Source organism: Alosa pseudoharengus, unplaced genomic scaffold (genome assembly GCF_046254945.1).
Source record: "Alosa pseudoharengus isolate Yale_2024_CS ecotype anadromous, Long Island Sound unplaced genomic scaffold, YU_APseudo_1.1 YU_APseudo_1.1_scf_23, whole genome shotgun sequence".
NCBI classification, from domain to species: Eukaryota; Metazoa; Chordata; class Actinopteri; order Clupeiformes; family Clupeidae; genus Alosa; species Alosa pseudoharengus.
In genome coordinates, this window is record NW_027468685.1 from 13,734,530 (window position 1) to 13,752,498 (window position 17,969).

At 45.7% G+C, this 17,969-nt stretch overlaps 1 protein-coding gene across 2 annotated transcripts in view; it reads right to left on the reverse strand.

Annotated features, from left to right (window-relative positions):
• Positions 1-17,969, reverse strand: part of ctdp1 (CTD (carboxy-terminal domain, RNA polymerase II, polypeptide A) phosphatase, subunit 1) — a 96,034-nt gene that overhangs the window by 71,923 nt on the left and 6,142 nt on the right. The window contains exons 6-10 of one of the 2 annotated variants that reach the window (XM_076301655.1): positions 17,433-17,523; positions 15,505-15,665; positions 12,381-13,580; positions 4,201-4,342; positions 1,714-2,082 (exon numbers count right to left, since the gene is read on the reverse strand). In XM_076301655.1, coding sequence (XP_076157770.1) covers positions 1,714-2,082; positions 4,201-4,342; positions 12,381-13,580; positions 15,505-15,665; positions 17,433-17,523 — 1,963 coding nt within the window. Of the gene's footprint in view, positions 1-1,701; positions 2,083-4,200; positions 4,343-12,380; positions 13,581-15,504; positions 15,666-17,432; positions 17,524-17,969 lie in introns of both variants that reach the window. The other variant, XM_076301656.1, reaches the window with a different exon arrangement.

Genomic DNA, 17,969 nt, shown 5'->3' on the forward strand with positions numbered 1-17,969 from the left:
AAACCCAGGCAGTTAAATGTATTACAATTACAAAGCAGTTGGTCACACATATGCACACACAATCTTTGGGATATATGAGAAATGAACAAATAGACATGAAAATACATTGTTTTTGAGTCTGAATGTTCAATGTGCTTGTCCATCCTCTTCACGCATAGCATTTCTGACTGTTTTCTTCATCACACAGAACACGACACAACATAGAACACATGAACCTATTGACCAGGCACATACTTCTACATGCACACAGTACACAAACATTGGGGGAGGGGAGCCATTGTGTAACGGTAGCATCAGCATGCCGTACAGTGCCTGTGGGGACCCAGATTCTGGCCAGAGGTCATATCCTGAATCCACTCCCCACCTCGCTCCCACTCATTTCCTGTCATCATTTCACTATCCTTTCAAATAAAGGCTAAAAAGCCCTAACAAAAACAAATACAAACAAACAAACAAATACACAAACAAACAAATACACAAACTTGCACCCTCTCACACTTCTGCATGCTGTCTCTTCAAACTGCACGCTGACACCCCTCCCTCCCATGTCCAACTCGACCCTCATCTCCCTCTCTCATTCCGACCGGCCGTTGCGCCATCGTTTTCTGGGCTGCCTGAAGAATGGCCGCAGCACGGCGCTGAAATGACCTAATCATTCTACCACAAGCGGAGGAGCTCTGCAGCTTTACGGCACAGTGACACTCATTCACAGGCCCACAAACATGCAGTTGCATACAAATTCACACATTATTATGGATTCGGATTGGTCATTCGTTTTGGTTGAGGGGAAAGAGCTGACACAGCAAGGACACAAACACAAATCACGCCGCATGGAGCTCACAGACCGGCATGCTTTCTCTCCTGTGTGTGCACTGTAGGCTGGTGATTTGAACAAATAAAGAGTGGACCTTGTGCTAGGCAAGGGCTGACAGCCAATCCACTGACACTAGATCTGGTTTCTGACATTTGTATAAGTTTGCACGTTCTGCGGATGTCAAGCGGTCGGGCTGTGTATCTGAACATAACCGGACATTTGGAACTCCGAACTTAGCCGACTCTTACACTACTCCGCTCCTAGTATTTCCAACGGACATTATGTAAATTAGCTCATGTCTGAACAATGCAAAGAACATGCAGAGATTCTGTTCATGTGCGCCGGTGTTGTTAATGTCTGCATGTTAGCATCATATTTAAATCACCTGATGGATCGGGTTTCACAAAGATCCGCATATACTGCAGAGGACGTGTCTGAAAACAGCTTAGGGTGAGGCCAGGAGCCAATGCAGGGCTATACAACAGCCATCAAACACACTCACACTCACTAAAGCGAAAACGTGTTAAAACGTGCGTAGACAGGTGTGAATTAAGCATTATATCTGGAGTAGGCATTAATCATGGTCCAGACTCCCCTGATGTCAGTAAATGCTGAAGTGCGACAACCAATGAACAACACTTGTGGCCCAGCATGGCCACCAAATGCACTGCTGTGTAATTCACAACTTCCACATGCCTTAGAAGACAGTCTGATATAGCTATAGGCTATTCAGGATAAATACATGAGAATTATCTCCACTCAAGTTATGATTCTGGTTAAGACATTAATAAATTAAGCTAATCTATAGTCTACAAGAACACTTAGTATGACAAGTCAGGTGTTAGTGGTATGTTAGGGAGGGAGGGACAAACAGTGCGGGAACACACCGATTGCTCTACCTGAAAGACGACCGCGATGTGGACGGCCCCGGTGCCTGGCCGTAGGAGGAGTGTCTGGACGCCTGAGGGCCTCTCCGGATGAGCTTGCCCGTGACGGGGTCGTACGTGCGCACCTCCGGCGGGGGCGGCCGGGGTTTGGGCTCCGGCTGGGGGACGCCTGACGGCCCCGGGTGGTGTTGGTGGTGGTGGTGGTGGTGGGGGAAGGAGGGCGGGTGGTGCGCCTGGGGGCCCCTGCGGTTAAGTTTGCCAGTGACGGGGTCGTAGGTGCGCACCTCCGGGGGTGGCAGTCGTGGGGTGGGGTCTTGTTGGGGGGCTGGGTGGAGAGGGGGCGCGCAGAGGGCGTCGGGGAAGAACGCTGGACTGTTACTCCTGAAACCCACAAAACACAAACATACACTCAACACCATTTACACCTCCTTGAGCAGATGACATATTCCATACGGCTCCAAAAAGAGATTGGAGAGAAAAGATGGGGGAAATGGTCCATTTAGGTACATGACCTAGAACTGTCAATGTAGGCTAATTAGCCATGCCTGACTGACTATCACTTGTATACTTTATCTTTATGACCTCATGTTGCTATATTTTCTGTTTTTTTTTTGTTTCTTCTTTGTAGCTCTGCCTGCTTGTTTCATTTTCTTTCCTTCATTTAACCCTTTACTGTTATTGTGAAAAAGTATCATAAATAAAAAGTTACAAAAAAAACATACACTCAACACCAAAGAGAATCAAGATCAATGAATATCAAGCCTTCTCTAGAAACCTATGCTCATATCTTGGCCAATGTGATGGCTGGAGGCAAGATGACTTGGCATTTGCACTAGGAGTGGGCGATATGGACAAAAAATAATATCGATTTTTTTTTTGTGATTTTGATGATAACGATTAGTCGATATCCTTTAAAAAACAGTTTTAAACGAAGCAGATCTTACAGAATAGAAACTAATGCATTAGCTTATGGCTAAAGTATATGAGAAATCCCATTACTATGAGAAATCCCATTACTTATAATTGATAAAAGTTGATATTTAGAGCGAACTTCAGTCCATTTTTAAAAAAGGGTAACATAAGAAGATTTCTTTGTTTACAACTGACTATTAACATACTCAAAGGCTAGCCTAATGTTTACATATAATACCGTGACTTTAACTCATCAATGCCACTTGAACGAAGTAGCCGCACAAAATAAACATTAGGCGTGCATGTGTTAACGTGGACCACTAGCAATCACGTGACTTGCTCTGCTGCAGCTAGGGGCTTCTCTCGCATACACCTCCTGGATTTAGTGAATGTATGGGGGTTCAATGCGTGATTTTGAGTGTTTTCCCTCTAAGTAATTTAAATACTCAATAATGTCAATTTGCACATCGTTAAAACAGCAATCACGATATTATCGCAGACGATATATATCGTCCACCCCTACTTTGCACATCAAGAAACTTTACATTCTCTGCCGTCTCATCCTTCAGCAAAATTGTTCTCCCTGGCAATCAACCTGACACAGTGGGAGACCAATCTCCCCAACCCCCCCCCCCCCCCCGACGCCTTATGATCCACCTCATCCTTGTATGGTAGTTTGAGCGCTTTTTTTTTTTAGACTGAGGCAGTATGCTGTATGCTGTAGTTGGGATGCTGCAGTTCAGAAAGGCTCGACTGGTTTCTGTCAAGATGAGCTGGCAGTCTGGCAGAAGGGACAGTGAGCGGGAAGGCAGGCTTTGGCTTTGACACGAGTCAGGGGGCTTCTGTGCTCTCCGAGTCCCAGAAAACCAGCTGTGGTGATCTGCTAAAAAAAAAGGGCTCTGACCCAATTCTTCGGCGGGCATTATACCCACCACATCCCATTTCGTCTTTGAACTTTGAAGAAACCATTGATGCGTAAAGGGATTTTTATCCATCCCCAAAATTGTGCAGACTGTATTGCACTTTGTGCTCAGGCTATCGATTCCCTATCCGAAGGGCAGCTCTAGAATAATTGTTTCTCTGCTTGAATCCAAAAATGTGCAAATTTCCAAATTGGTTTTTAGAGTTAAGGGCAAACGCTGGAAAGGCGGAGCACATACAGGATACAGGAAGAGTATCTTAATCCCTCCCCCACCGTCTTCAGTCTCTCTCTGAACTACTGAATTTATGCCTCCCAAACATTTACAGTCGGTTTTCTCTCATTTAATTGAACAAGTTTGTTTAGTTCAAGAGCCAAGGTAAAACCTACCATGCCCTATGGCTTTGTGTCCAAAGTGATTTTCTTACCCTCTTCCCTCAGTATACATTTGAGTGCAGCCTCCACCTCCAGGCTCTCTCACCCTGTGTCGTCTCACACTCTATACTTGTCTGTCTATATCTGGGAATTGGATCACAGCTGCTCGCTTTCGCAGTCATCTGTGAGCCCAAACCACCCTCCCTCCTACACTTCCTGTCGTTTGTTGTTCTCCTCCTTCTCCCCATCTCCCTCCTTCCGTAGACCTGTCACTCCGTCTCTCCCCTCCGTACCTGGGCGCTTTGCTGTAGTCTTCCTTGAGGGGGTAGAGCTGCTCCTCCACCTTCTCCCAGCGCTCCAGGCAACCCCACAGCCAATCAGGATTCACCACGTACAGGTGTTTGCAGCGCATCGCCTGCCGCACCTTATCTGTACCTGAACACATGGACGCACACAGACAAACAAACAAAGACAGACAGACAGACAGACCCAAGTCAGAAAGAGGTGTAGAACTATAATGAACAAAGCGCAGTGTTCTCCTACAAAAACTGCAATTCATGATAAAACTTCATATGCTACACATTTTTCAATATAAAAATATTTACAATGGCTCAAGAAAAAATGCACCCATGGCAGGGTTTCCCGCAGCACTTTGCAGTCAAGGCGGCCGCCTTGGTAAAACAAGTCTGCCGCCTTAACTACGTCGTCAAAAAAAAAAAAAAAACGTGTTACTTTGTCCTGTTTTCTCCCTTTCATTCCAAACCGTGACCAACGCCAATCTCCCTTCTCCGTAATCAGTCAAATCGCGAACAGCCACAGCTCCGTTTAATTGTCAGGTGTGATGAAATGCATTCATATTCCATTTTTTATGTCATAAACGTTGCAGGCCTATGGAAAGGTTTAGTGGTAGGGTTGTCCAATGATCAAGGTGTTGCTTCAATTTGTGTTTTAATTTATGCGACGCACCGATGCTGGGTTCATCCGTTTGGCGCAACTTTAAAATATTTAGTCGACTGCGTGATTTGTCATTTTCGTTGACCAACCCCCCCACCCCCCCCACCCCCCCCCCACCCCGGACCTACGACCTACCACCTTGACTAACACATTTCCTGCGGGAAACCCTGCATGGCATCATAGAAAACGTATACATTTACTGGTATAGAGGTGAACGTGGTGGGGTCGAAGACAATTAAAGTTCATGACATTCTTCTAAGGTCTTAACTGCTCTCTGTCAGACTATGGGAATTAATAGCTAAAAATAGAGAGTGACAATAGTTAGTCCACATACAACAGGAGCCTTGGCACCGTAATGCTTTAGGCCAGTGGTCTCCAACACGGTGCCCGCGGGCACCAGGTAGCCCGTGGGACGGCGCCCCCAGCGCACCTTCTAAAAATGGGCAGCAGGTCGCCTGCAGATCACGCTCTAAAAAGACGCTCCATTGTGAAGTTTTCAATAGATATTTAAGTCTAGACCAGAACTATATTAAGAATGTATGTAGCCATACATCTGTAACATTAAATTGATATTGGTTATACCTTACAAATTGTAGCTGCGTTAAATTTTAGGCTTTGGCTCCAAATCCGTTTCCCATTCAATCTTTAAACAACAACGGAAGCGGAGCGCATATACGCTGCTCGCACGCATAGACAGTAAAGGGGGAAAAAACTTGCTCGTCTGGTGTAGCCATTGGAAGCATCTTTGCAAAAGTTCTGTGGCCATTCCATGTTCGTCAAATACGGTTCTTGCATGATTTTTCAAGGACTGAAAAACAATTGCTTTAGCTCACAGGCCTTTTCTCCTCCGTAGGCTATTGCCGTATAATAGCGCGGAAAATTTTGTGGCATGCATGACTGAGCAGGACTGTGCATTACCTTTTTTGTCAGATCATGGAGAGATTTCAGGTGTGCAATAACTTTAAAAGGAGTCTTCATATGTTAGGGTGGTGTGGGCGATTACTATTGAAATGTTAAAACCCACTGTAAAGTCCACTGAAATCAGAACTTAAACAACCCCTGAATTCAAAATGGTGGGTGGGTATACATTGGGTACAAATTGTAACCCAAATTATTAATTGCACAAAAAGATTGGTTTTTTTTTGTAAAAAAAAAAATAGATTAGATTCCTCATGCAAACTTTGCAATGAACAAACTGAACAAAAATGTTGGTAGTGTTGCATATTGATATTAAAGTTGAAAATACATTTGCTTAATATATAAAGACTTATAGGCCTACACAATATTGATAATTTAAAAGTAAAAATCACATAGGCCTATTATTTAGGAGGACTACCCTCGCAAAAAAGGGGTGAGTTGTTTCAAATGAGTAGCCCTCCATATGATTTCGGGTCTTCAGGTAGCCCTCATTCCCAAAAAGGTTGGAGACCCCTGCTTTAGGCACTTTAGCTTTTACAAGGGGGATGTATAATTGGAAGAACCTCGGGGAGATTGTGGCTAGTCAGACTGGTAGACACTCACACACACACAGAGTTTTGAAGCATATGGGTTGGCAGTATGCAATTGGCTGTAGCTGTGTATCTGGGAAGTGGCAAGAACGGATGGATGATGAAATTATTTTCATCTCACAGCCAGCTAATGGCTCCTACTTTTGCACTTTGGCAATGTGGATAACTGATCCGTGTGTGTGTGTGTGTGTGTGTGTGTGTGTGTGTGTGTGTGTTGCTTCAGTGAACAGACTTACATACATCACAGAATTCCTAACAGATACACGTTACATAGATACAAACTGCAAGTGTGACATACAGATACATACTGCTTGTGTGTGTCAGAAGCTGTGTATTAAATTTGACTGGTAGGTGGGGCAGTCATGGAGCCATGGAACCAAAATAATGGAGAGATGACAAAAGACAGCAAGAGAGCAAGAGAGCAAAAGAGCGAGAGAGGGAGAGACCAATACAGAGAGTGTGAATGACAACGTCAAGTGAACAAGAAACAAGTTATAAACGAGTGGCAGACTAGACACACACAAGTAAACAAAACACATCAAAGGGAATTGTGCCTCATTTTCATGCTAGTCATTCAGAGATGGCAACAGCTTGAGTTGAACGCAGATGGTCGGTACTCGGTAAGGACCAAACACTTAACAGCGGACATGAGTGATGACAGGGCTATGTAGCTCATATTTGCACACTCACTCTGTCTCTCTCAAAACTTTCCCGAAACTTTGTTTGAGTGACAGCAGCTCAACAGCACTGGCTCTGCAGGAACACTCACATTCTAATCACACAAAGCCAGCGGCTAATCAAACACTGCAGCCCCTCACCAGGTGTCCTTTATGAGCACAGAGAACGAGCAGCTCCACAGTGCTGCACCCCTCATTAGTACAGGTACCGGAGAGAGTCATCCGGCAGAGCCAGAGGGCTGAATTAAATATAGAGCCTGCTGCACCCTTCACCCCAACACCACACGGGTGTAGCCGCACCCCAACATCACAAGGCCTCATATGGGTGTAGCCGCACCCCTACATCACAAGGGTACATTTGGGTGTAGAATGTAGATGCACCGACAGAGTGGGCAGTGGGCAGTGGGCAGAGGGGCAATTCAGTTCATCCCTCTGCAGAGTCAGCACTGATGTGTGATGTGTGAGAAAGAGAAAGAGAGAGAGAGGGGGGGGGGGGGGGGGGGAAGATGTGCTAGGAAGTTTGAGGAGGAGCTGATACAGGTGGAGATTTAGAGGCTGGGAGAGGAGGGATGGAGTGAAAAACTGGTTGAGTAAAAGACAGTAATACCAGAAGGATGTGGGGAGGGTAAAGACTGGGTCAGGACGGACGGACGGTGAGTGAGTGACACTGAGTGAGTGAGTGAGTGAGTGAGTGGGTCGAGATGCCTGGTGAGTGAGTGAGTGGGTCGAGATGCCTGGTGAGTGAGTGAGTGAGTGGGTCGAGATGCCTGGTGATTGAGTGAGTGAGTGAGTGAGTGGGTCGAGATGCCTGGTGAGTGAGTGAGTGAGTGAGTGAGTGGGTCCAGATGCCTGGTGAGTGAGTGAGTGAGTGAGTGAGTGAGTGAAAGTGTACAGAGTGTGTAAGTGGTTCACTGAAAGTTGAAGAGTCTTCGTCTTCTGTGTCATCTATGTAGGCATTTCGGTTGGGTGCGGAGGCAAACGCATGGCTGAATCTTTTGTGCTATCGTATACCAAACATTTTAGGCTGTGTGTCTTCTACTATATTATTTATATTGTGAGTATGCAAATGCAGCAGTTTTACCAATAAAATATGCTTATGTATAATGTGTGTGTGTTTATGGTATGGAAAGCAGTGGACAGAAAGCCCAGTAATCTCTCTGGGCTCTCTCTTCAGACCTGCCAATGTCACCATCCCCAGTTCAGTTCAGTTCAACATGAGGCCGCTGAACAGACACAAACGCAAACAAAACACAAACACGGCTTTATGTGATGGATGGATAGACACGCAGCATGACAAGCCCGTCTAAGCTGTCAGTAAACGACTGATGCCATTCAGCTGGAGCTCTTCCACATAATCATGCATCCATCCATCTATCCATATATCGACGGCGCCATGGTCTCTCTCTGGCTTTCTCACTCTCTCAAACACTCGCACACATAAACGTACCCAAATGAGCACTCTTGCGCACAAAGGCTCTGACAATAGGCTTGTCTATATGGTAATTAAACACTCTCAAACACTGAGTGGCACTGTCCCTGCAGCCCACACTCACACACACACTTTCTCACTCAGACACACACACACACGTTTTCAAGTTAAAGTGCACTCTCGTCCTCAGTGCCGCTGCCGCTCTCAACCCACAATCATTTGATTGCCCGAGTGTTCTTTCCGAGCGCCGGTGCCACGGCAACCAAATGTTTCCCAGTTCCCAGTTGCCAGCTTGAATTCCTGGAGCTGGCTGTGTTGCATTCGCACTGCTCCAGCTCACAGTCTGAGTGGCCCTCTGGGGCTATATTTGTCGTTTGCTCTCAGAGGCTTATGAAATGGACACATGACTCACAGAGTGCAAGCGCTTCAGTCCTGAAAGTAAATATCTCTCATTAACCTTATTCCAACTTTGTCAAATTTCTCTGACGGCTTGAGACAGGGAGCTGATTGAATTGAATGTTCGGCGAGAGCCTATCAGCACAGTGGTGCAGACATCAAGCTGCTGTACACAGGCCATGCAGGGCACCACATGCCGTGAGAACAGACTCTCTCAACTTTCCCAAGTAGAGTGCTATGTGTTAACAGATATGCTTTACGGTTCTTACTAACCAACCACAAGAACCATGTGTTCATCAATGGAGACGTTCAGTTTTGTTTTTAAACCATGGATGGGTTTACTTCTCAAAACAAGATCAATGTCTCAAGTCAGAGCCCATTTAGTAAGGAATAAAGCAGAGTGCTTTGGCTGGTCCACAAATACCCCATTACCATGTTCACATGCCATCTGCATGGCATTGCATTGGATATTTTTTGTCTATACCAAAGCATAGGCATACAAATATACTCAACATGCCATAAGGCAGTTATGCAATTCTAGAATTCAATCTCAAAATTCAAAATTCCTACACGTCTGTTTAATAATGTGAACGGGAACGATCACTCCATGCATTTCATGCTTGGCCCTGGCACTGAAATTAGCCAAACATGTACTTGCAGATCTGCCTCACAACCCAACTGTGGATAGCCTAGCATGGTTCCTTGAATCTAAACAGTTATCCCATCCAATTGCATGCATGTATACCGTGCATTATTGTGAGTGTGTTGCTGTGCATACTTTTCAATTATGCTAGTGCATGTTTGTGCAACTACGTATTTCCACATGACTGACGCTCTGCCAAAACAAAATCTTTCATTCTCTTTATTTGTCAAACAAAGCAGTTTACTATCACCACCTTCCACATTCTCAGGCTCCTATACTGAGGTGATAAATTGATGTTTTATGCCAATAAGGAGAATGCGGTTGCTGACACTGGCAATATAAAAATGTAACGTGTTGTTGTTCATACAGAGTGGGGTGGAAAAGACCAAGGAAGCAGGAAGAGAAGCTGTGTGTGTGTGTGTGTGTGTGTGAGAGAGAGAGAGTGAGTGATAAATGGTAGTGTTACTGTTACGCATTTGCCTTTCCAGTATAAGGTGCAAGACTTAAAAGAGACAATAGCGTAGTCAGCGTAAGCTCCTCTAATGTTCCCCATTCAAGCGTAATCGCCAAGTAAAAGCTGCTTACAGCTGTTTCCACGTCTGTCAGAATGAACAAAGTGCTCTGGCTTTTTCAAAAAAAAAAAAAAAATACACAACTTCATCTTAGTTTAAATATCCTTTCTTTGAAGCCTGCCAAAGTTGGTTCTGCTACTCATATTTGAAGCTATTCAAAAAGATTTAGATATCTGTGGTTGTTGAAAATGCGTTGTCGGGCCGAACCGGGATGAGTTTATTTTCTCACCTATATCTCAATACAGCAGAAAGTCCCTTTTTAAAAAAAGAATAAACTTCTTTGTGGCAAACTGAAAACAAAGACTAAGTACTAGAATATTTGACTGAAGATTGTAAGTATTGAGATATATTCAATTTTTAATTTTTGCATTCTTTTTGAGTTCTTGTAGGCATAATTTATGTTTAAATACATAATCAATTCAATATCAATATCACTTACCTTAACTAGTATCTACATTATTTATACATACTTCTAGATGCTAACTAGACACAACAACAGCGTTAGGACTATGTCTTAGTTTATAAATTAGATGGATTGAGTACACTAGCATTATTTACTAATTTTTGGGAGGGTGGGAGTGGTTTAAACTTGCAACGACCAGGGTTTCCAAGTTTCAGGTGAGAACTGTGAAATTAGGTTTGGGAAAAATAGAACATAGAGGCTTCTCAGTATATGTTTTGACAGTAAAAGTTGTTATGTCCAATTATTTTTTATGAAAATGTGTGAAAACCTCTTCCTGCGTCTTCACTAATACATGCCTGCTTTGGTCTTCAAGTAAGCAATCAGTGCCTACTCATTCTAGAGTGACCCTTCTTATGACCTACTAGCTTGTTAGTGGAGAACAGTGCGTCAAGTGGGACGCTCCCAGACATCATACAGAGTTAATAATCACCCCCTTTGTCTCACCTGGGAGAAGACTCATCAGAAAACACAAAGTGAGGATGAAACACACACACGTTATGATCACTCAGGCATGCCTATACACACACATATGGTGCACACTCTCACCCATTTGTGGACAACACATACATACACACCAAAACACACCAAAACACACACACATAAACACAGAAATTCTGCTCTGTTGGGGTGACTGAGTGTGTTCTCATTAAAGGGAAATGGGAGGTGGGGGTGGGGGGCAGTGAGACGCTGCTGAAAACCCCTCTGATGTACCAACATACATCACAGAATCCAGAGGAAAACCACTGATTTGAGCACATAACGTTCACATCACATCTACACAACATTCACATCAAATTCAGAAGTGATTGCTGATGAGGGCGCATATGACTATGTGTGTGTGTGTGTCTGTGTGTGTGTGTCTGTGTGTGTGTGTCTGTGTGTGTGTGTCTGTACTTTAACACCACATGAAGGCTGTTAGTTCAACAGATTTTGGCTTCAACATTTTCAAAGCAGAGGAAAAACTCCTGGCTCATTCTCATTTGCATACACCATGTCTATCACTGGTTTATGCAGCAAGTCCACAGTGAACCTGCAGCTCCAATGCGATAAGGCATGTTTAATTAAAGCTACTGGCTCAGCAAATTGGAATCTCTAATTTCTATTCATACATCACTCATGGTTTATTACATGTTTATCATTTCTGGTGAGGAACGGCTAGCTATGACTAAATGAAATGAGATGAGTAAAAACGATATGTGTGACTCTCCTATTCAGGATTATATCTGTGGATTGACAGTTCATATCAGTCTTTTCTTCCCTGTATAGCGCACCATTTCCCCACCACTCCAGATGGTGAGCTGCTACTAGATTAAAGTTATTTCAATGAAGGGCGATAGGCCTTCTGTTCAGTCTGAGCTGACGTTGCCAGTAGGTAACAGGTGGTAGGTTTGTGCTTTATATGGCTGGTAATGTGAAATATGTGTGTGTGTGTGTGTGTGTGTGTGTGTGTGTGTGTGTTGTATTTGATACTTTCTATACAATGATATTCATTTTGTATCTGCTTACTTTGGTACTTGGTCTTGAATGTACATCACTAACCACATTGTTTTGATACTTTTGAAAGATATCAAACATTTGGAGCGTTTACTGAAACCTCAAAACTCATCCCTCCAGTTTGTTGCATGTTTTACAGCAGATATAAAAATGTGCATGTGTGATTCCTTGAGTATCAGCACACATATTGACTACACACCTGCGTGCGTGCGTGTGCGCTGACTGCACACCTGCGTGCGTGCGTGTGTGTGTGTGTGTGTGTGTGTGTGTGTGTGTGTGTGTGTGTGTGTGTGTGTGTGTGTGTGTGTGTGTGTGTGCGCATGCGTGTCGGACTCACCTGCTCGGGCAGCGATGAGGTGCGTGGTGCACTCAGGGTCCAGGCTCTTGGCCACGTGCGCCCCCAGCGCCTTGGCGTGGTAGAACTCCCGCGTGCGCTCCATGGGGTAGTTGGTGGGGCAGATGCCGCTGAAGACCAACGTGGTGCCCACCAGCACGCGCCTCTTCAGTTCGGGCACGATCCTGCGCATGTCGGGCGGCTCGCTGGCGGCCTCGGGGGTGGCGGACGAGTTGCCGCTCCCACCTTGGTGCAGGTAGGCGTCGTAGCGAGCGTAGTACTCGCGGTGGACCCTCGTCAGCACTTCCTCCAGGTAGATGAGATGGTCGTCGTGGTCGCGGTCTTCCTCCTCCTCATCTTCTTCGTCCTCCTCCTCGTCTTCCTCGTCTTCTTCATCCGCCATGTCCTCGTCGTCGTCAACGGGGTCATCTGGGCCACGTTCCGCTGACCTTTCCCCTCCTGCTGTTGCTTCACTGGGTTTCGGCTCTTTATCGGCGATCTCCATACTGTCCCCGTTCCCAAGCTCTTTCTGCGCGTTGTGATCCCTGCTTTCTTCTATCGTCTTCTCTACAGTCGCAGGATCGCCCTCTTCCCTGCTGACCGAAGCGTCGCCTTCCTCGTTCTTAGACGTGGGCTGGACTGGGGGCGGGCTGCTCCTGTCCTTAGCCTCCGATTGGCTGTCGTCGCTGTCACTGGACAAGTTGAAGTCCAGGTCGTTCAGCCCCGCGTGGCTCTGTGCGTTCTCTGAACTCGCGTTCGTCGGCTCTGGCTCTTTCGGTTCAGACGACGGTTCCTCTGAACTTGCGTTGCTTGGCTCCGGCTCTTTTGGTTCAGACGACGGTTCCTTTGAACTCACGTTCCTTGGCTCGGACTCTTTCGGTTCCGACGACGGTTCCTCTTCCGGCCGCTGGGCCTCCTGAGCACTGCTATTACTGCTGCTGGTGTTCTTTTCCGTTTCCTCTGCGTTCGTCGAAGTCCCTTCGCTGCTGACCCGTGATGTGGCCTCGCCCTCTGCCTGTCCCGCCCCCTCCTTGTCGGGCTGAGTCCTGTCATTGGCTGTCGCTCCCTGAGTGGCGGAAGCCGGGGCCGGTGGTTGTGCGTGCCGGTCGCGTACTCGTTTCCTGAGGCCGTTGCTCTGCTCCTCCGACGCCGTGGACGGGTCTGAGGGTTCTGTGCTATCTGCTGCCTTGCTGGCCTGAGTACCTGATGGATACAATCAATGTTAGATTACAACACACTCTCATACACAAGTAGATGTATGTGTACGTATGTGTGTGTGTGTGTGTGTGTGTCAGAAAGAGAATCTAGAAAAGAATGAAAGTAAGAAAAAAGAAAGAAAGAAAGAGATAGAGAGAGAGATTGACACTGAGAGTCCATGTGTGTCAGTTGACATGAGAGAAAGACAGAATGTGCTGGTAAGGATGGGTGACTGAGAATCTGGTGTGTGTCTGGGTAAACGGCTGTGAAATCAATTTAATTAGATCACTCAGAATTGAAGAGACTGAATGGGGGGATAAAGATGAGAGACAGAAGAGAGAGGGAGCAATAGATAGAGGAACAGAGGAATGGAGAAGAAAAGGAAGGGAAGTAATGGATAGACTAATGTGCTAATGACCTATTGTGCTTTAATGTCTAATGTCTGTGTCTGTCTGTGTGTGAGTGACTGACTGTGTGAGTGAGTGAGTAAACGTGTTGTATGTTTCACACTAAAAAAATTGACTGCAGTCTGCACTTCATCTAGTATTCTTCTCCTGAAGACCTTCAGCTGTGTCTGTCAGAGCGGAGAGTTTGAGCCCGTAGATCCTGTTCCAACTGAATAATGTATTAACTACCTGCTCATTAAAGTGCTCGCACAAGAGGTCGGGGACCCCTCTGCCTCTCTCTCATTTCAAATCAATTCTGCATCTTCCTCCTCCCACCTTAACCCTAGTTTCTTCTGCGATTTGAATGCACTCACTGGTGGTGAGCTTCATAGACTCACTGAGGCCTCCTGGTGACCAAATGTGAGATGGATGCAATGTTTGCTAATCCCAATGGCTGAGGAAATAAATAAAATAAAAATGTGCAACTCTCAGACATGCAACCAGTGAAGAAAAGCTTTCTTTATTGTAAGGGCCTCCATTTTTTCACTTTAATTTCCCGACTAAGAACCACATTGTATAGGCTAAACCCAGGTATTGAACACAGGGCCGCAGAAAGTTCACAAAATCAATGTATAAAATGCTGTTATTTGTCAGGAAATTACAGTAAATTGCCTGGACTTCAACATCCTTCAATTAGTTTAATCACAGCCTCAAGTGCTTCTCAACGTCTTCAAGGCGTGTGGGAGCCACACACACTCACACACACACACACACACACACACACGGAAGCTCAGCTGGAGCTGGTTCTCTCACACTTACCTTCTCCACTTGCACCTCAGCTGCCCTCTAAGATGCCCTCTTACACAGCAAGTGATGCTCTCCAAGTGCCCAAGGGTCTTAATGTGTGCCACTGTTTGGACTGTGCACACAGGTAGTTCTGCATGTCAAGTGCTGGCAGATACACGTCTTCTCTTTTGACTTCATCCCTTGGCTTTTTTTATTCATTTATTTATTTTTTTATTATTATGATCTTTACCTTTTAAACTTTTCTTTCACTATTGCCCTTTATGTTTTTATTTGTTATTACTGGTTGTTTATGTAAAGAACAGTGAATGACCTCTGTGTATGAAATGCGCTATATAAATAAACTTGACTTGACTACACTGGCATCCTCTGGTTCCGTATCGCATGCATAGGTAGTATTCATTTCTACACTGAGATCTCCTATTGCACGTTACCTTTAGTGTTAACCCTGTTTGTAAGTCGCTTTGGAAAAAAGCATCTGCTGAATGAATCAATGGAAATGTGTGCAGAAATGGGCCAGTGTGTAGTGTAGTGGTTATGGAGCTGGGCTAGCGTGCAGTAGCCTGAAAGTCAGTTCAATTCCTGGCTTCCACCATTGTGCCCTTAAGCAAGGCACTTAACCTCAAGTTGCTCCGGGGGCAATGTAATAACCCCTTGTAATATAGTTGACATATGTAAGTAACTTTGGTCAAAAAGTGTCTGTATAATGTAATGAAATGTAAGTTTGTGCGCAGTCCTACCTTTCCGGGCTGCCTCCCGAGACCCTGGTGGTGCATTGATGTCGCCCGTCCCCTGGAAGTAGACGTACTTCTTCACAGTCACCAGGTTAGGAGCAAATTTCCACACGTCCTCCCGGTCGTCGATAATGCACACCATGGAGTCGCCCGAGGGGAACAGGTTCCTGCATGAGGGGGAGAACCATCAGGTAAACATCATCCATTTTCTGTACGGAGTTCACGGAACTCAGTCTGGTACTGAAGTCACAAAAAGTCACACAATTCACTGAGCCTCATGGAACTCACAGTCTGGTACTGAAGTCACCATTGCCATGGACAAGCTCCAAAGTAACACAATGTGTGCTTGCCTGCACTTAAAAGAATGACCCGGATCATTGCTTTAACCTATATTGAATTCTTATCCAGAAACATTATCTCCATAATTGCAGGATAAATGTCACGGGACTAAATACTCAGGTCAGTCTGTGAGCCTTCTACGCATAAAATCATCGGAGGTCAAAATGGCCTTTCGTACCCCGACCTACAAAAGGGCAGACAGGACGACTCCTGCCCTCCCTGCAGGCAAATTACAAGAGCCCTGACTGATCTGGGCTTTGTCAAGACTTTAAATGGCAAAGGGGAACATCAATACGGTAGGCTCTGCTGCCACAGGGCTTTTCATCAATACCTACTCCAGCCCCATAAAAGACCTCAAGGCTCATGACAAAATAACTACTCGCAACATACATCTGAATGAATGAGTAAATGGATTAAAAATGTCCTTTAAAAAAACAGTTTCAAACTGCAAATGAAATACAACCTAGCATAAATATATGGCCAGACTTGCCTCTGTAATATGTGGAAAATTGTGCTGTCGATGCACTCTAACAACTAATAAGCGCACCTTCTAATTATACATAAATGAGAATAAATTAAGGACAACAACTCCAGCATGTCACATTAATTCACTAAGATCAATCTGAATGCACTTATAAGCTTAGAGCCTGCTCCTGCACAGGGAGGCCCCCGAAGGCCCATGGCCCGAGGCATGGCCGTCGATTGGCCGTGAGCCTGTATAAGCAAGGGAGACGATGTTGTACAGGAGAGCGCGCACTCAGCTTCTCTCCCCTAATGGCAGCAGCAGCAGCAGCACGCTCTGCTAGCCAGCAGCGCTACCTTCATTAGCATGCAAATAAGGCGCGGAGGTGAGCGAACACTGATCTCCGCTGAGGAGAAAGGCCACGAGCGGAGGCTTTTCTCTCTGCCTTCTTTCAAGAGCATCCCTCCTAATCGCTAAAGCTCTATACAAGGATACAAGGATACAAGGAAGTTTATTGTCACATGCATATAGTTACTGGAAATAAGAAATGCAGTGAAATTATGTCTGGTGTCAGCCTATTTGTGCATTTATGGGGAGGGGGGGGGGGGGTAAAAAGTGCAGTAGAAGAGGGGTTTAGTAGATTAAGTGGCAAGGGCTGCATAAGAAAGGTGGGGGAGGATTGGGATTGGGGGGGGGGGCACCAACAAGGAGCACCCAAGAGCAACAGGGGCAAGGAAAAACTCCCTTACCAAGGAAGAAACCTTGGGCAGATCCACGGCTCAAGGGGCTAACCCAACTGCCAGGGGTCTTGGTGTGTGTGTTGGGGGGATGACAGGGGAGATGGGATAGTGTGCTGTGTATGTGGGGAGAAGGCAGTGTGCAATATGTGTGTTGGAGAAGCATCCTCATGAGACAATGTGCTGTGTAGGGGGGGGAGGGGGGGGGGGGGGGCAGTGTACTGCAAGTATGGTGAAGGGACTTACTATTGCAAGCAGAGTACTGTATGTATGATGAATGCACTACTTTTTTCCTTCTTTTTCTTTTTCAAAAGTTGCTTGTGGGTTCTATGAAATGCTTCCATTTCCCTCACTCCCATTTGCTTTGGGTTTGTATGCATGTGAAAGGTGCCAACCTTAAGTTTCCCGTCTTGGAGAATGGGTCAATGCACTCATCCCTGGACAAGATGCGGTGAGAGAAGAGTTTCTTTTCCGGATCCAAAAACCCTTGAGATGAGAGGACAGACAAGAACAGACACATGATTTTAAATATAAACAAACCAAAGTAGACCAAAGCACCCATACCATTTACGGGTCCAAGTGCCCATGTGGACCCAGGTTCGAATCCGACCTGCGGTCATTTCCCGAGCCCACCCCATCTCTCTCTCCCACTCATTTCCTGTCAATCTTCACTACCCTATCGGACAAAAAAGCCTCCAAAAAATATACACGTTAAGGACTCCAGGTAGCAGCAGACAAACAGCCACCCACACAACCTTTTTTGTAATTGCGTGTGTGCAGGACTGTGTTTCAGGGGCCCAAGCGGAGACATGGCAGGGCGAGCGAGCGTGTGTTTCTCACTGCACTGGACAATGAAGCACAAAGCACACACCACTTTGCACACACAAACAACCTCCACTAGTCCCTCCGCAAGCTACATCTCAATAGGGAGC